Source organism: Falco naumanni, chromosome 8 (assembly GCF_017639655.2).
Source record: "Falco naumanni isolate bFalNau1 chromosome 8, bFalNau1.pat, whole genome shotgun sequence".
Taxonomy (NCBI): domain Eukaryota; kingdom Metazoa; phylum Chordata; class Aves; order Falconiformes; family Falconidae; genus Falco; species Falco naumanni.
Genome location: NC_054061.1, coordinates 54,302,563 through 54,322,204, shown reverse-complemented (window position 1 = coordinate 54,322,204; position 19,642 = coordinate 54,302,563). Strand labels below are relative to the sequence as shown.

The window sequence follows — 19,642 nt, the reverse complement described above, 5'->3', positions numbered from 1 at the left end:
GGTGATGTGTACTTTCCTTTTATTGTAGAAGTAGTTGACACAAAATTCTGCATGAAACAATTGCACTTGTGTGATGATCCTATGCCTATTTACTGGCATCTGCTTTTTCTTGTGTCTTTTGTGATACTTGAGTACTTTTCATTGGCTGGGGAATGGGGGATCACATACTTGGCCTGTGCAAAACTTACATACACTACTATCCAGGATTTAAATCCAGTAGTTATCCCAATAACTTGAATAAAAGCTCCTCTTTTCCAGAAGCTGGATTTTACAGTTCATTTAAGTTAGCTGTAACAAACTACTTTACAACTTATTGGGGAAAAAAACCCCAGTCATTTTCTTTAAATAAATTAATTCAGTTAATGGTAGGATACTAGCACAAGTTGCATACTAAAATACTGCATTGTGTTGTCTCTGTTGCTTAAACTTACTGGATATTAAGATTATTTATTGAGTGGCACTGTTATGTCATTCATTTATTTAATATGTAGGTTGAGTAAAGTTTGCTGATACCAGTGATGAATTTGACATAATAAAGTTAAGCTAATCACAATGTCAAGTACTGGGAGGCATCTTTTGTGTTACAAATTACACCTATTTGTAAACAGCAGTAAGAGTGACCTAGGTATACCATAGTGACACAATTATATTTATAAAATAGCTTGAATGAAGGGAATTTAAGCTACTTGGTTTTTTTGGGCCGTGACTTGATATCTAGCTTGTCATTGCTGGATGGTGTTTTATTTGATTCCAATTGTTAGCAAACAATATTCATGGAAGCTTGTGGGAGGAAGTGTGGTGTAAGAATTTGGGTTCTTGCTGGTAGAGCTACTGGAATTCTTTACAAATCTGTAATCTGCATTAACTGATATAGTTTGGTAGTTTCTTCAGCTTTGGGTTTTATAATACTGAACATAAAACCAGCTTAGCCTGGGAATAGCCAGTGAACATTGGTTGTACTGGTTTGGGCAAGTTCTGTAGTTACAGAAATAAGCTGATGTGAAACTGAATGGGTATAATCAGATATCTTTTGAAAGCAACTGAGATGCTTGCAACATGAGGCAGAGCAGCTGTCAAAAATGTTCTTGTGCAAATGTGGTTATCTTTATTTTTGGACTAACCAGCATTTTGTCTTCACAGCAGCTATACTTCTGAATGGAAGTGGCTTGCAGACAGAGCCAGAATTGGCAGCCGTTGGACATGGCTTCAAGCCCAGATTTCAGAACTAGAATACAAAATCCAACAACTAACTGACCTTCACAGGCAGATACGTGCCACCAAGGTATTGTCTGTAAGCTCATAAATGGGCTTTTCAAATAATCTTTTGACAGTGTTTCTTGTAATATTTATTTCTTTGGTTCCTTGTTGTTGTTGTTTGTTTTGCCCTAGAGTTCTTGTATCCATGCAGCCCATTGCATGCAAAGGTTAATAAGAAGGCCGTCAGGAGCTAAAAAGTATTGTACCCTAGAGGCACCAGTACAGGACTGGGAGTTGGGAACTCTTACCTTCCTATCTGTGGTAGTTGGTGACTTTGTTAGCAACTTCCAGGGGCCCTGCAAAAGCTACTGTGTTTATCGTCCTAGTTTTTTCACTCTGCAGAAAAGGCAAGATTTGTTTTTCTGGTGGGGTGCTTGGTTATTCAGTTTTGTGTTGTGGGGTTTCAGGGTTGGTTGTTTTTTTTTTATTATTTACAATGTGTGTTTATTCTGAGGATTAGCTAGTTAATGTTTGTACAGCACTTTGAACAGGTCAAGGATTAATTATTACTAAAATTCCAATGTGTGTAACTCATGTACTAGTTTTTGTAAATCGAACTGGCTAGACAGTGGGAAAGTCACATTCCTAAACCATTAATAATCTATCTATCGATTTAATGGGTTCCCCAGGTCATTCTTACGTGTAAGAAGCCAAAACTTGTGATAATTCTGGCAGTGTGATACTGAGGGGGTTTAGAGGAGGGCTCTTTGACTCTCCATAGACGAGTCTCATGTAGGTTGTTTTATCTATGCTGGGGTCAGATAAGCACAGATGGAGAGGGGCCAGAAGATGCTTTTGATTTTATGTGGCTGAACATGAGACTTAGAGGGAGTTTAAAAGGAGAGGGAAGTCACCCCAGAAGGCATTTCCCTCTGATGACGTAAAGAAAAATTATCCCCTCTTCTCCTATTGCCTTCAAAGCCCTTCTCTTCATATTGAACTTCATCTCTCATGCTCCAAACTTTTCCCCAGTCAGGTTTTTTGTTAAAAAAACACTTGAAGAGCCTTCATTTGAGGGTCCGTCCTGCCTCTGTGCCCACACAAGTAAAATCAGATTTTGTATCTTGGTGAAGACAAGGTGAAGGGTGAGAATGCCCGTATTTTAGTGTTGCCCTAAATAGCAGATACCTGCACACTGTTAAACTCAAGAGCTATCAGCCTTTAGGGTGGCATAGGTCTCATGAGCTGCAGAAGACAGAGAAATGAATAACAGAGAAATGAGAGAAAGAACATTCTTTTTGTCATGCGTTTTCTTCGCATTAGGTGGTATGTTGGCTTGTAGCCTAGTCATCTTCCTGGTGGGGATCTTTAGTGACATTCCTTTTTGCAAACTTCATGCCCCTTTTACCAGCTGTGGTGTTAAGTATTTGGCTTTGTGTCCCATAGTGAACGTAGACGCATATTTTCTTAAGCAGCGATTTTTTTTGTGTACACGTTTGTCGTACACCAGTGCAGCAGCTACAGAAGGACACACAGGCTGATAGAAGAGCTCTTTGTTTTCATTTAGTGACTGCAGAGTAGTTACACAATATCATTAGGATTTTTATGCTGTGTTTAATGGTTTCAGAGTGGTTTTTGTGTATTTTGAGTGGAAAAAAGTGTGATTCATAGCCAGTGAACAATGATTGCAAGCAAAACACCACTTCTCCAACACCATAATGCAATGGGAAGGGAGATGGTTAATTTGTGGGCAGTTTCCTGGCCTACTACATTGTCTTCTCCATCTCTATGCATGTAGAAGTAGCAGCTCTGGATCTTTGACAGTCCTTCCACTTTAAAAAAAATTATAGCTGCAAAACAAAAAAATTCCATTTAAGGAGTGGGGGAGGTGGGAGTTCATTGTCAAACTCTACTGGTTGTAACCCATTTAATTTATAATTCCTATATAGTCACTACTAGTCTTCTAATTCTGTACTCTTCCTCTTCTGTGCCTATTCCATCTCTCCCTCTTCATACAGTCTGTCAACTTGCACCTTCCTTTTCTGCTTTCATCTTTCTCTGCTTGGTCAACAGGACTCTGCAACTTAAAATATAATTCCAGTGGAAGTGTGGGGTGTGTCCCCCTCTTTTCACCACTTTCCTGTGTGTCTTCCTATTACTCTGCATTCAGAATCTGTGTTTTAGACTTTTGTGAGGGTTTTTTCTCCATTCTCTCTGTGGTCATGACATATGATTCTTTTGCTAAAAAGATCTGAAGATTCTAAGTTCTGAAAGAGTCTAAAACTGTTGAGCTAGCTTGTCCTCCTGTTGTGGCACATAAAAATTAGATCTGTACTTGAATTTCCTTCAGCGTACTGCCTACTTTGTAATTGCTGTTGTCTACAGACTGTAGTATGATACTGTCTGGATTCGTTTCCATCTGCTGTAAATGGAAAACCACAGATGATGGGCTACTACTTGATAAGTGCTTGATAAGGAACATGGAAAATCTAGCATTGAGTTGATTGAAATTCAGAATCTCTGTGCCCCTTTTGGGTACTAAATCAAGTCTTCAAGCACCTACATTTGTTTTTAGAGAATGTTTTTTTTCTCAGATTTGAATTTATAGTTCAAACAGGAGAGTAAGTTAGAGACACAATGAGAACAGGACAATTTCACATTTTCTGCTAGTCTTCCCTTTGAAGTCTCTTTGAGACTTGCTTTCATGTTTCAGGGCAAGTTGCTGCCGAAGCAACATTCAAGGTGCTAGTAAAACTACAGGATCCCTAATTTTCCACAACCACAATGTAGGTGAAGTTTGTCTTGCTTAAGGAAATAATACAGGGGTTCCTTGTGTTCACATGATAACAGTCTTTCTTGGGTTTAGTGGAATTTTCTCACTAGGAATTAAAAATTGAGGCAGTGTAGTTGAATGGTCCCATTCTTTCGGTATCTGCTTGATATTTGAGTAACAGGCAGTACTTAAAAGCAAGTAAGTTATTTCCCTTTCTTTTTGGTAGAAGTCTGCAGAGATTTGATAGTCTTTTCTGAGTATTAAATTGATTTGCTCAAGATAATAACAAATTAAGGGACTATTTGAGGAACTAGTTTTGACTACAAACTTTGTTACAAAGTTATTTGTGCTTAGTATTTTGTTTAAGTTGTTGAAACAAACCAAGTGAGATGTTACCTAGGTTTGTATTTGACACTTGTTTTCTAATCTTTCATGTGGAAAATGCAATGGGGTTTCTTTTCCTAGTTCATCTACGAAACTCTTATTATTTCTCTACCGTATACAGTTAAATTTATCTTATTAGGTGGCATTCTAGATGATAGACCATGTCTGATACCACATTTGCACAGGTTGTCTTGAAAAGCAATGAGATTGCTGTAGTATTTAGGATAGTTACCTCTGTAATTATGAAACTCTAAAAATGCTCATCTTAAAAAAATAAATTATTAAATTGTAAAAGGCTTTTGTTTTGAATCATATACATCTCTGCTACATAAAAAATAACAACCTTGATGTTTTGCTTTGAACGTGGATAGGAATAAGAGAAATAGAGCACTTTAAAATGCCTCCACAAAATTTATTGGCTGCAAAGACTGTAACCAACTTCAAATCAAAGGGTGATTGTTTCTTACAGAAAAGCCTCTTAAATCAGCGGGCAAATGATCATATAGTTGCTCTAATAAGTATGAATTTCTGATTTGAATTTTGGCACAGATGTTTAAGCAGTGGTGTAACACTAGAGCAATTCCTGTTATAAGGAATAGCATGAATGGTGCAGCTTTTCATTAGTGAAAATACCTACTATTTCTATATTTTAGCTGTTAAGTATATTTAAAAATCTAGTTTGTGTGCTCCAAAGAGTTGCTGGGAGGATTTAGGGGGCATGTGCCAGGTTTGACTGCCCCTTAAAAATGATTTAGGAGGGTTAATCCGTTGTCAACCAACTGTGTTCAATTGCTGTTGTCTAGGGGATGGTGATCTTAGAAGAATTCCCATTTCCAAAAGACATTTTGAAGAAGCAAATACAATTGACAGACCAAGAAGCTTTATTAAACGCCACAGGGAATTCGCAAGCTGCCATTGAGAGACAGGATTCTTTGCCGGAGCATGACTTTGAAATGTCACCCAGCAGTCCTACCCTGCTTTTACGAAACATAGAAAAACAGGTAAAGTAAAATAAGAACTGAACGATCAATGGCGCCAAATGATTTACTTCAGAAATAGGGCAGGTTCCATGGTGATGACTTCCAAAAAGGAAGATATTTCGCAATTGAGGGTGCGTGCTGATGAATTGAAGGGCTTAAATAACTACATTGTACACCAGGTTTACAAATTAACCTTTTATTTCTGACGTGTCTGTGTTACCGCTTTGTTTCCATCAAAGTGGCCACATAACAACTTCTAATAGTTATCCACAAACCTGCCTCTCCTTTATAGTTAGGTTTAATGTAGTGTTGCCACAGATTGTTTCAGGAAATACTTATGTGAGATGAAAGGGTACAGCTGAAGATGGAGGTATGTTGCATTTGAAACAAAACCAAAAAAGAGCCCCAACAGAATATAATTGTTGGTTTGTCTTTTCAAGCATCATAGGACTCTAGTTTGGAGCTGAGGAATTCCAGGTACTTAACAGGCATAGCGTAGGCGTAGCTGTGAGCAGAGTTTCGGTTCATGGTGTTCAAAACAGTCATTTCCAAGGTTAATTCCAGGAAATACGATATAGACTCCAGCAGGGTTTTCTTTTGCTAGAAAGTACATAAAGAATGTGGTAGGATCACATTGCTGAAGGAGATACAGGAAATTTGTTTTCAGAATGAATTTATGCAGTTAGCGTAAAGCAAACCTGACAAGGCCATTATGGTTTGTGAATATGTTGCTCTCTGCTGTACAAAATTCTTGGTCATATACACATTTTTAAATGGGATAAAAGTAGCTTTAGGTACTAATGCCTGTTCCTGAATCTCTGTGCCAATTTTTCTTATTTGATAGTCATACTTTCCTGTTCTTAAAATGCTTCCCCTGTTTGATAGATCTTATCCACAACAGACAGGAGTAAGGAAGCAATGAAACAGGAAATTTATATGCGCAGTGCTGGCAATTGCACAAGGTAAACCAAAGAGCATTTTTAGAATGTGGTGAATGTCCCCTCTTTAAGTGATTACTTGGAGAATTAAATACACTTTTCAGTAAGACATTTGACCATTAAAATAATAGCGATGTGTTTCCTGGTCCCTAAGTAGTTACAAACAGAGGTCTAAGAAATTTGATTACTTGGAAGTAAAGGTGTTCTTCATTTAAGGCATCTCACAGATTACATCAGATTTCTTCCCTTTACACCACAAAAAGCTTGGGGGTTGATTTCCTTTTTGACTATCAGTTCTATAAATCAACTTTAACTCTGAAGGTCTGAGTTTCTTCTTGTTCAGTGTCAGGACTAGTGATGCTGTAGGCTGTGAACATTCACAGATATTCCCACAGAATTCTTCAGTCCTATGTTAAAGTATTTCTTTGTTAAAAATAAACAATTTTACTTGTGAATAAAAAAAAAATTCATAGAAATCACAAAGTGACTGAGCCTGGCAATTTTTATTAATACTGTTTTCAAGTCCTTTTCATAGCTCTGTGATGTTTAAAAATGTATATTTTTCCTTGTGATTTGGAAGTCTGCCATTGTTTCAGTGCTTTTATATTCAGTATAGACTTTGTTCCTTACAGATTGAATACTTTTAAGATTTTTGAGTCAATCTGCTGAATATTTTACTGGCATCTTGTTTGCTTTGTCCAGACCTTTTGTAAATGACTTGCTATTTCTGTGCTTTAATATCCACCCCTGAATATTTTATTCTGAGACAAAATTTTTACCCAACTGCATCACTTACACATGAACAGAAAAGGCATGAGTTGTAATAAAATGGAAAATAATTTCTTCTGCCTCTTTCTGCATAAATGGTAGTCCCTTCAAAATGTAAAGAAAACTTACTGGGTAGCCTTTTGCAATTCTTGTTTTAAACAATCTTAGTTATGAATGAAAATCCTACAAAATAATGTAAAAGTTTTTTTAAAAAAAATTACACCATTTCAGATCCTTTAATTTCTGTTTAATGTGCAGAACACAGTTTCCTCTAAGAAAGCTACATTTATTGTCAGAATAGCCTTTAAGGTTTGACATTTAAAACAAAAAAATCTTTGTGAAAAGATATCTGGAGTCAGTCCACAATTCATTGCTTTATAAAGAGTAATTCTTAGTCTTAACAAATTAGCTGCATTTGTTTTGTGGCAGTTCTGAAAGTCCGAGTGTTGGTGGGGTGGGGACTTCTGCTTGCTATTTTTGAGGATACGAGAAGATTTTAGCCATTCTGTCTGTAATTATAGTAGTCGTCCTGTAGTTACACTTCCTTTTATAAAAACACCTTTGTCAAACTACAGTGAGCAATGAAGAGGATTTTTCTAAGAAAAATACTTGGAGTGAACAAAATGTACAACGAGTAGACAGCAGGCTTTTTTTTTTCCCCTTGTTGAAATGCTTGTTGAATGGCCAGTTAGCTGCTCTGGGCTGCAGCTGTTGTAACATCAGCTGTAAAGTGTTCTGTTTCTTTTGCCTTTTTAAAAAAACTGGCTAAAATACTAAGATCTCTAATGTATTTTGTGTACTACTAACTCAAATGTATAAACAATGTGCTTGGCTGGTTGCTCAGGGTTGTGTCGTTTTTTTGTTGGTGGTGTGTTGTTGGGTTTTTTCTTTCTTGTATAGTTGAACATAATTGTGAATGAAAAACATGCCACACTTGATTATTCACAAGAAGAAACTAAATATGATTATTCCATGATGTGTGTGACTGGAATCCTCGGTAGGGAAAAAAACCCCAAAAAACCCCAAAAAACCAGGACTGGATAAAAAGTCTGACTACCTTTTATTTTTTTATTTTTTTCCAGAGTGCGCAACTGAGTGAAATCATTAGCAGCCTAATTGCTCCACTCAATCTGTCTCCATCTTCTTCATCTCTTTCATCCAAGACCTGTAGGCACAGACACCTGGTCAATGGCATCTCCTTCAGGTAGGTGACAGGATGCTAGCATTTTCTTAGATAATAACTTCTAGTAAAGTTATGTAGATGGAACTAATCATCACTACAGTAGTAAATCAGGAAAAGAGAGCTGCTTTCTGCAAGCTTCAAGAGAAGTCAAGTCTTGCTTGTAAGGTTGAAAATAGTAGGGTTTTGTTCTTACATCGTAGAAGTATGCAGTCACTAAGTATATTTAAGTCCTGGGAAGATGAATGTATCTGTGAAGTAGTGAAAGGATACAGTAAGTAACACACTACTGATTATTTCAGAATTAATGCATTCTGTCATGATGACTACAACTTTATTTCTGGAAAAGCGATGAACTAGGCTTTACTAGATTAGTCAAATACATAAGCGATGGCACCAGTGGCAGCTTCATTAATTTTAAACATACCAGTTGTCAATACAAGGCAAAATTTTCTTTGTCAGCTACTTTTTCAAGAATTTGGAGATACTATTTTTCCATTTGTGGTCTTTTGTTCTGGATGGGTATACCTTGCAGGATGACTATAGCAGCTCAAAATTAATGTTGTAGAAAAATGTTTCTTAGTACTACTCCATACTTAGTAATTCCATCTTTTATTCAAAGATTTTAAAGTACAGTACAGGCTGTAATCAGTGTCAAAACAGCGTTAAGGTAATTGACTATGGTCCTGTCTTACAAAAGACCTAGGTATGTATGTTGGGTATTTCTCCTGAGATACTGGTAATGTGATTTTTGAGGATGGAGGGGTTGCTGTTATTCATAGGTCTTAACTAATATCAGGTGGATGAAGAAAGTGTTCCCTACTAGAGCTTGGGGGTTTATGGTAGTGTCTGCAGCAGAACGTAATTCCCTGGCTCCCAGCTCCAAAAGGAGCTGGCTACACCGTCTGTTTCAGCAGCTTTGCCGCAGAGGCTGTAGCCTCCCACAAAGAGATTATAATGAGCAGCTTGGATGGGCAGCTTCTTTAGCTGCCGTCTGTTCCCAAGTGATTGTGTGATTGTGCCCTAAATTTAAGGATGAAGGGGCCTTGTCATGTATCATTCATGCTCCTGACATATCAGTTGTTTACAGATAATGTAGGGGAAAATCAGAAGATTCCTCTGAGTTTTGGAATATAAATAGGCCTGAATTAAGAGTTGCTAATAGAGATGGGTATGTGGAAGAAGAGAGTAATTTAGGCTGTTAGAAGGCTGTGTTTGAATTTGTGACTTCTTCATGAAACAGATGAGGAGAAGGGTTCTGCTATTAAAAATGTTTTTAGGAGTGCATGAAGTTGACTTCATGATGAGGCACTCTAATGATGTAACTTCAAGCCACTTCTCTTCTGATTTATCAGGCACTGTCCAAAATCAGTCTTCTTTCCATTTTATGAGCAGCACAGTTGTTTGCTCACAGACCACTCTGTCTAAGGCTGGTTGTTTTCTACTCGTGACCTATAAAAGCCCAAAGAAGAATAGGAAGAGTTGGAAGATTTTCTTAGTGCTATAGCTCTAAACTGGAGTCGGTGAGTTAGGTGTTGGAAGGGAATCTGAGAGACTTGCAGAGCTTTCTAGATGTCATCTTAAAAATCAGTTGAATAGTTGATTTTAATTTTTAACTTCTTGTGAAGTGTTTTGAAATCTGCAAATTAATACCGTTCATTAAAGATGGTAAATAAACATGACATAGAGTGGTTATCATGAGAATCCTGCAGGAAAATTCGCTGCCGCCTACTTCTTGGGTTTTTTTTCCAGTTTTTTGTGGTATGTTGTTGTATAGTATTGTGTGCAATTAATTGAGACAGTTACAGACTACAGTTAACTTCATTTCTTGGCTGCTTCTCCCCTCGTTTTTTCTAGAGCTCACTTTATTAACTACTAGAGAAAGTAGAAGCCAAAACTGAATGGAAAATAAGGTGATTTTTTTGTTCTTGAAGAGGAAAAAAAAAAAGGGATTATAGTGACTTTTATTTAAGTAAATTATTGAAATTAATTGTAGGCTGTTGATGTGAAAGATATAATAGTCCATGTTTAAAGTATGTCTAAGTGTGTGATGGTTTGAGCTAATCATGGGGGGTTGCACTATGGTTGGTTAGTTGGACTGATCCCAGTGGAAATGGAAGTGTACGTATGATTCCTGGTTGATTAAATGTGGGTAACCTTGAACTGCCATTTGTCAAGGTCTAATTTCATTAGTGGTTTCCTTTTTCTATGTAGCTTTTCTTTGCCTAATTAAATCTAGATGTCAAGATTAGCCAGATGCATTGTATGAAGGTAAATGTTCATAGAAGCAGTTCCCTAAGCTAGCAGTAACCACTTTCTTATGAGAGGAATGAAAAAGTTCATTTCTTCAGTACAAATAGTGCCTGTCTGATGGCTTGCTGTGCATGTGTGTATCTGTGAGTGAGGTCTCTGCTCTTTAGCTAGGCTACAGAGCAAGAAAGGCCAACCTATGAGCTTTGGAAGGAATGTTTCAGCAAATTCATGGATTTTACATCTGGCAATGGTTCATTTTGCTCTTCTGTAGAATCACGTTTTGAAAACCACCCAAACTAAGATCAAAATAAATGGATAACTCAAACCTTGACTGGGAAGCCTATTTACACAAGTAGCAGGAAAACCATACTGCTGTGTACTGGAGCTCCAAGCCACGGAGCTGAGATCTTTGCTTCATCTGAAATTGGAGCTGTGCATTACTGCAGGGCCCAGGAGGGTAAATAGAGCAGCTGGCAGAGGCTGAAGAGAGATTATCAAAGACCTGGGCCAACCATGAGAACCAAGGCAGGAATCACAGAAGTTGAGGAGCTTTTTGTTCTAATTTACCTGTCCAAGTTGTCTTCCACATACCTCCCTCTTACATGAAAGTCTAGAAATAGGCCTTGGCACCGCCTAACTTCAAGACGGATAATTACAGAGAAAATATTTTTGAGAGTTCAGAGAAAATATTTGAAGAACTCTTCTGCATGGAGTTTAAACATTGTTTTTCTTTCTCAAGCCTTAAAAATGCAGTGTTAGCATTAAAAATGTCATGCTTAAGTACTTGGGGCTTTTTCCAGCAGTTACTAGTATGTTCCTTTAAATACTTTGTACTATCCCTCTTTTAATTAGCACATTTTTTTCATTGAGTCTGTGTTGCTTATTGGGATTGTTCTGGTGTGTCAGAAGGACAGCTCAAATTCAAGCCCATAAAGCCTTATTACCACACCAGCACAGCATGGGATGGTGTTTAATCATGCTTTCATAGCAAGTGCTTCTATTTAATAAAAATGTACTGTTAGAAGAACAGTAAAGCAGCTTGTCAAAAAAAGATGGATAAATGGCCTTGTCATAAATTCATTTTTATATTTTATTGTGTTACAACTTTACTAATAAGTCTGTGACTCGCCAGATGACGTTCATTAGAGAAAATAATCATTTGTGCAGATAGATGACCTGTTATGAATCAAGGCTAAAATATCTCGTATACTTGCACTTCTTAGGCAGTTTAGAGTTGCAGTCAAGGTCTTCAGTATTGTAAAAATAAATGCACACTTGAGTGCTCTTTGCAGCAAGCCTTCAGCTTTGCAGACAGATGTTGCTACAGCAACAAAATAAAATCAGGATACCTATAAAAGTGAAGTGCATTCTTCCCATGGAGTCATTCCCACCTAGTGTACCTTGTTCTGGTGAGCAGGCTGGCTGTAGATCGGTGAGAGTGATCCAAGGTTGTTATACATACAGGGTTTTCTACTGCTCTTAGCCCTGTGTTGTCACGTAGGTTTTGGGATTGCCTACTGTATTACCAAGGATGTGAGTACAGCAAGTGTGTGTGGAGGTACAGTTGTGGAGGGATGATGCTATAACACTGAGAGGGATTTAGAAGCTATAGACATGGGGAAGTGCAGGTAAGAGTGAGATTTCATTTTAATACAAAGCTTTCCATGTGCTCATGTGGACTCTGTCACATTGTGACTGGAGCTGAGCTTGCAATCTTCCAAATCACCTAGGTCTCACCAGCTTCTAGGTCTTAAAGGCAGACAAACAGGCTAGACTTTCTTCCTTCCTCAAGAGCTTCCCTCAGGCTGGGCTTGAGCTCTATTGGCATGCCCCTGGAAGTGAAGTTTAATGGCCTTGTGTTGGTTAAACTAAGCATGCAGTTCCTAATTTTGATATAAATGCTTCACAGTGAGTTGCAGCCTCCATGCTGAATGGATGCTGGTTTGTAAAGCTTTACTCAAGTTTCAGTTCTTGAGCAAAACTAAAAAATTTTGAAAGTATTAGGGCAGGACTCCAGGTGTCCTTTACGTTAGCATGATTGCTGTCTTGAATGGAATGCAAGTCTGTAGGGAAATGTTGATTCCAACTTAAAAACATAGATGTTAGGACTGTTAGAAAGAGAGTTCTTGAATTTGGAAAAAACAAAAAGCATTACATGCTTAAGGGCTTAACTTCATTTTGACATTTGTTTCCGTGAGGCGGACAAGAATGATCAACTTCCTTTTGTGATCTAACATAGAATTAATCAACAAGCAAACAAATAATATACATGATTTTCTGGAACAGTGTGCTAAAACGTTTTAGTGTTTATAAAATTCTGTTAGAATTATATGGCTAATGCTCATCAGCATATGAAATCTTGACCTGTGCATGTGGACCGCATTTAATTTTTTGTATTTCCTCTCCCCATTAATCATGAAATTGCAGAGCTTCAGACAACAGAGAGGTATCCTCTTCGAGCAGCTGGTTACTTGATCATCAGCACATCAAGAAAAGAAGAAGAGACAGGACAAGACTAAGATCTCTCTCCATGGCTAATGTGAGCACATCTGCCCGAACAAGGCCACTTCATAGTTTCCAGAAGAGGAAGCTCTACAGAATGCATAGTGCCTGTTACAGGAATCAGCAGGTAGGCCCTCGCCTCTCTCTTCAGGAGACAAAACTAAAAGAGTCCAGCTGCTAGAGTCTGCATGTGCCTTGTCTGGTATGTCAGAAGAATAGTGCATGCTGTGCTGGTTATTTGTTACGTTCAGGGAGCACATAGTATGTGAGGCGGGAGTACTAGATGTGTCGGCAGGAGCTCAGAGTTAATGAGTTGAACTTAAAAATTAAAGATAGCTCAGAATCCTGCTTATCAAATCTGTTTGTTGTATGGCTATCTTTAAAGCCTTTGTACAGTCTGAGAGACAACTTGAGACCTTCCTTGGGAGGCTTGACTGCTGAGGGAACACGCTACAGTGTAAATCAACTGCCTGCTTGTTTTCAGAATATTTGTTTTAGCTACAAGAAAGTTTACACAGCTGGTGGCACATTATTTTCTAGGAAATTAAATTGCAATATCTTAATCTTGTTTCCGTTTTTGCTGTTCCTGATCAGTTATATTCCTTTTTCATGACACTTTATGAATGCTTTAAAACTTTTAAAACTTTCCATGTTACGAAGGAATTAATATATTAAAATGGGGGGGCGGGGGGGGGAAGCATTGTCTGTTGTGCAGGGCAAGGCATAGCTCTTCATGTCTGATATTAATAGCATATTGCTGGTAAGAGTATATAATGAGTTTAGCTGCAGTGCCTAAAGCAACAGCCTAATTCAGAAGCAGAGACAGTATGCACTCATTTTTTTAGAGCAATGTTAATCCCAAGCGGGTTTAATTTCTTGATTTTACTTTGCCTTTTAAAAGTGTATTGAGAGAAATCTCCATGTCTCCTCAGCTAACTGTCTCAGATTTAATAAGTGTACCAAGTGGTCTGCGGAGAAATTTCCCCTGCAAGGATGTTCTGTGTGAGTCTGCGGATTCAGCATCCTCTGCAAAATTGCAGAAGTGTCCTAGTTTAGCAAGATATTTTATTGAAAAACTGTCCGGTTTCTTATTAGCTTGACTTCCCTGGCAATGAGGCTTAAAGACTTGGCAGCCTGCCTCCAGGGTTTGATCGTGGAGGATGGGGGTGGAGGGTTAGAGTTTTGAGAGTTCTACCTCCTAGCCACTTAGACATTTCATCTGCCTTGCATTAACCAAGGAGGATGTTGCTGACTTGGACTTCCTTGTTTCCCATTAAGTCCAATCCATGTGCTGTTAAAAAGGTTGGAGGCCTTGTTCCCCAGCTGATGCCTCCAATACCAGTGCTTCTTGCTCCTCAGCAAGAGACTCCAGGACTTTCCCTTCCTTCTACTTAAACATAGGGGTTTCCAGTCCAGATGCAACTTCTAATCACAGGCTCCTCTAGAAGCCTGCATCTTGCAGGCTCAAGCATCTCATATTTCTACAAGCGCTGCCTGTGTCTCTGTCTTTTTAAAACTGGGCAGAGTTAGTGCAGTTCAAAGAATAACAGTAGAAGCTTGTGAAGAGAAACTTTATCTCTGCAGCCTGGCAGCAGGAGTTCAAAGCAGAGTTTACATTTTTCTCTTCAACCAGCAATAGAGCTGGGCTGCTTTGTATGCTCAATAGTTTACCTTTACTTGTAGACTAAAAAGATAGATTCATAGTTTACCTTTGTTTGTAGACTGCAATCAAAAAGCACATTTTTAAGTTACTAGTTAAGGCTTCAAATACTGGAGTTGGTGCAACTGTATGTCTGCTCCATGCTCTTGACAGTTCTAGTGCTGGGCTACCGTATGCTAACCCAACTCCAGTGTCTCTGTACCAAGAGTGCAGAGATGTCCCAAAGACAGTGTGGTAAAAACCCCTGTAGGGAATGCTGTTTATGCTTACTGTAGTGCTTAGCTCAAAAACCTGTGTTTAGATTCTGCTTTCTAATGTCCGCTCCACTGGCAAGTTAACCGAGAAGCAATGTGGAGAACTGCGTCATGGGCTACAGATAGATTCTGCTCATGTTCCTGGAGAAAATAAGAGGTGGAGGCAGCAATCAAGCTGTCAGCTTCAGACTTCATGCAAGTGCCAACCTCAATGCTTTCAAAATTAAGGTAAAGCAGTGAACAAAGCCTCTTACACAGTGTTGGTTAAAAGCAGAGTAGCAGGGATCCTGCTGGGGAAGTAAGTGATAAAATTGGACTGGACATTTCCAGCACATTCTGACAATCACACCTAAATGGGTATCGAGTTTTTGAATTAAGAGCCATCATCAGTGTATTGTTTCATTCAAGAAATCTTATTCTAACAGCCCCCGTCACTTTCTTAGTCCTGCACTTGCCACACTTGGTTACCCAGCTGTTGATGAGATTGCTCAGCTTGTAATGGAAGAACACTGGCTATCAGCCCAGGCTGTCTGTTAGATTAGGCAGATGTCTAAGGGTAGGGATGCAAAATGAGGAATGGCCTTTAGGACTGATAGTTTTCTTTGAAAATGCATCTATACTCTCAATAGTAATCCAGCTTTTCATAGAAAAAGGAGTTACTTCTTAGCAGCATGGAAAATAGTTGGATTTTTAATGTAATGTAAATCTCTAGCAAGTGCTTCTCCCGTATTTCTTCAAGTTTTGCGTATTTATATAGCTCCTGGTACCATGGTCTGTGAGGACCCCCATTTCTTTAAGATCATTTGCCTGAGAGCAAGCTAGAGCTAGGTAAGACTTGCTGCCACCTCCCTGCAGCATATATGAAGTTAAGAGACCAGCTTGCCAAAGTCTGAGGAGAAGATTGCATCTTCTGAACATCACAGCTCCTGCATCATCTTCCTCATAGTGCCTGGTTCAAACAGCTGGCAAGTGAGTGCCTGGCAGTGCTGATGGGCGATGCTGCTCTGCAGAGTAATCTGAGCAAGATGATGACTAAAGAATTCTGACCAGAGAATCACAGCAAAATGCAGACTTCCCATGTGTGGAAGATTAAGAAACACTGGGATAGCTTTGAGGAATTTGGTTTTTTGGGGGGGATGACTGTTTGTACCCTTTGTGCATTGAATGGCGTTCAGAGTGTTGCCCTTGACATCTCTTCAGATTTGCTTGGGAACCTCATCTACCCCCTCCCCCGCCCCCAATATCCATGTTAGGAAGAGCAAAGTATGAAACTGTGAACTGCTATCCCATCTGTCAGTTCATAAGGTCACTGGGAAGAGAGCCACATTTTTTCTCTTATCTAGTGCCATGCCACATACATTTACAGTGCTGTCAAAAGTCTGAGTTTTGAGTGACCTAGTAGCCTCCCAGTGCCTGTTGAGAGAGGCTCTATGTTGTCCTCTACTTTGCTCTATTTCTTTTCTGGAGGACCACACCTTCCCCTACTCTGCTATTTTAATAATGCTTACACAGAGTAGTATCTAAAAGAAAACATAGAACTCTATGAAACTCTAGAATACCTGCCAGATCTACAAGATAGTTAGATTACAGATAAATAAAACAGGATGTGGGGTGTTTGGTTTATCTACCACCATCCAGTATCCTCAGGAACTTGAAACATCCTTTGGGGCCAAATCCGCTTGTCCCCTAATTCACGATGCGTCATCTCTTGGCCGCAGAATCTGTTTTGTATCTTTCTTCTTTCGTTATCTAAATAGCTTCGTAAGAGCTCAGGCCATTTCTTCAATGTGAGTCAGCGCACAAGCCACTCGGAATAATCCACATGCGCAATAAACCCTAAGACTGCAGCCTGTGCTTCAGTCTAGAAGACATGATTGTAGTGGTGCGTTTCTTCAGCATGATTTTTGAATGAATGTTAAAACTTGCGTGTAAGATAGCACAAAGGAGTAAACTGCAGGCATGGTCTAGTAGGAGGACACATGCTTGCAGGCAGGGACTGGAAGTCTGAGAGTGCTTCATTCAAATGCCTGATCTGCTGCGTTGTTACAGCTGGCAGGTCAAACAACCTCTGGGTCATTGTCTCCTCCTATAAAATGCATGTAACGTGGTTTTAACGCTGAGAAAGAAGGCCAAGAGTATGAGAACATTAAAACTAAGAAAGTCTTTAAATAACAGATCAGTGTCAGGACTTTGAGACATGAGTACCAACTGAATCATTTCCCAGTGGTTGATGCATTTGTAACTGCTTCCCCCCACCCAGATTACCCAAAGTCTATGGATGCTTCTGCAAATGCTCTTCCTATAGTGAGGACCTATAGTATCTCCTTCTCTGGCTATTTTTGGCCTAAACTTGAGGGAACTTATTTATCTGTGAGATATTAAAAGTTCTGTTAAGTTTGTTTAAAAGCATAGAAGTGTTGTCACTAGTCAGAAACTCAGAGGCCTGTGCTTAGCTGCCATGCCCTGATGTTTTCATTTTATCTTTGTGGCTTGCTGCAGGGTTTTCATAGTAACAAGGAATTTGTTTTGCCAGTACATTTTATTAGTTTCTCATTTAATATCCTAAGTAATGACATTAGTTCAACTTTTTTTTTTTTTTTTTGGTCAAGTTGTGCTTCGCCAAGAGATGTCATTGAAGCTAGGTGGTGTTTTAATCTATGAAAACTTTATACAGCTATAAATAAATAAAGGTAAGAGGTAATAGAGCAGTGAGATCTGAGTACTATCAGTTTTGGTCCTTTCCATTTCTTTGCAGGGTTGTAGAGCACGGTGGGTTTTTTTTAATCTGAAAATTCTCATTGTATTTGTATCTCCACCTGCTGGAGGAAGAGTTGGTTGTGTGGATTGAGGCACATGGAGAAAACCAGAATTCAAACTTGCAAAGGTGCCAACACCCTGAAAGTTGGCAATTGAAGTGCAAAAGCTTACATTTTAGGTACCACAAGCAAACAGTTGGTGTAATGTTGCCAACTCTTGCAGTTGAGTTATCGCCACATGTTTTTTTTCTTCAGTCTCAAACAGGAGTTAAGTGAGAGCAGCAGAATATCTGCTTTCATTTAGCGGTTTAAAAAAAAAAAAAAAGGGGTGGAAGTGAGTGATTCTCCAGAAGGCTCCAAAACAGACAGGAAAAAAGTATTTAAATTCTAGGGGTTTGGTTTCTTATTTTAATCTAGTTCTTAGGCTGGTTCTATGATTTTTGTGTCCTGCTACATTCCCAGTGCATGCTTAGAGCCAGTGATACTTTTTGTAGATGCCACTTGATAAATATATACAGGATACATATGGGTCTTTCCCAAAGTCTTGTTAATTTTCAGTTTTTGGGAAAGAGTGCATGTATAGATATACTTTATAATTTGTATTATATACCGCATGCAGAGCCTTTCTCTTACTTGCTAAATGTCTGCTATCTGCAAGTGGTCTATAGCTAGCAGCAAAGGAGAATAAGGGACAGGGAGAAGGGGGGGGAGTTGTACACTGTTTTCTGACAGGTGATATGTTTGACTGGGGACGAATATTTTAGCACCTGCTTCCTAGAATACAATCCCATTTCCTCTACCATATTATCCCATGTTGTGGTTTATTTGCATTTAAGGAGATACAAGTGAATTCTTTGTGGCTCTTATCAATTAGTGTTTTCTGTAGTGTCCTGGTTTTGGCTGGACATGTGGCTCCCTCAGTCTGTAGATTTAAAGACACCGCACTGTTACAGCAGTAACTGTGAAGCATATTATTCAGTAGCCAGCTAGAAGTTTTGCTTTTTCACACAGTGAAGTAGTCATTTCCCCTTAGTTGCACTGAAAGGAGTCTACTGGTTGTCATCTCCCTCTTCGGTATCCCTAGATATTGGCTCCGCCATCTGCTTCTGCATAGTTTCCTGGCATTGCTGATTTCTAAAAAGCCATGAATACAGGGAATGTTGTTGTGTTGCCAAGTCTCCTGCAAACTGGTTTCAAGAAGAGGATGCACCCTGCTTCAATGAAAATGGTGTATTCTGTGGATATGTCAGTCTTTTGGTCTGGAGAAAAGAATCTCTTGGTTATGGTTTACCAAGTTTGTAAGTGAAAATGATAGTTGGTAAAATTACTATTTTAACATAGGAATTTAAAAAATAAGGTCTTATATTAGTTAAAAGTCAACAAAACCTGAATGGGATAAAAAAGTGTTCCTACGCATTCAGCTATTCTGAATGTGTGACAAGACCGTTGTCTAGTTGGAAGGAAGGAAGGAAGGAAGGGAGAACACCTTTAGCTCTGTGATACTGTGGTATGGCCAGTGGAACTAAATCCATCCTTTGTGAGGTTTGTGGCAAGCCAGTCAGCCTGCAAATTCTTTTTTTACAGAATGAAAAACCTGAAATGTGCTTTTTGCAGTCCTGTACCTTTAGCTTATTATGACATTTCTGTCATGTTTTACTAATCACATCTACTCTTAATTTCTGCATGACGTTTTTGAAAAGATATCCCTGTGGATTAACATTGTTCCTTCTTTTGGTTTAAGTGGTCAAAGATTAAGCGCTAACCTTGATTTTCCAATGGATTGGCTAGTTGAACAAAAGGCCTTTGTTTCAGGATGTTGAGGACAGCATCCACTTACCACAGGGCAGGTGAAAGTCCATCTCCCATTGGCTTATGACAGGATTAAAGAAACTAAACTCCATATATATTTACAAGGTGTGGGTGGTCTCTGAGAATGGTAGAAGCTACCACTCCATTTATGACAATGATCAAAAATCTGAATTTGGGACAAGACAGAT

General features: G+C 38.8%; 1 protein-coding gene across 7 annotated transcripts in view; it reads left to right on the top strand.

The window, feature by feature from the left end:
- KANSL1L (KAT8 regulatory NSL complex subunit 1 like) overlaps positions 1–19,642 on the top strand; it is a 66,616-nt gene that overhangs the window by 22,558 nt on the left and 24,416 nt on the right. For 5 of the 7 annotated variants that reach the window (XM_040605023.1, XM_040605022.1, XM_040605019.1 and 2 more), the window contains exons 3-6: positions 1,141–1,282; positions 5,158–5,355; positions 8,123–8,244; positions 12,901–13,102. In XM_040605023.1, coding sequence (XP_040460957.1) covers positions 1,141–1,282; positions 5,158–5,355; positions 8,123–8,244; positions 12,901–13,102 — 664 coding nt within the window. The remainder of the gene's footprint in view (positions 1–1,140; positions 1,283–5,157; positions 5,356–8,122; positions 8,245–12,900; positions 13,103–19,642) is intronic. The other 2 variants (XM_040605021.1, XM_040605025.1) reach the window with 2 other exon arrangements.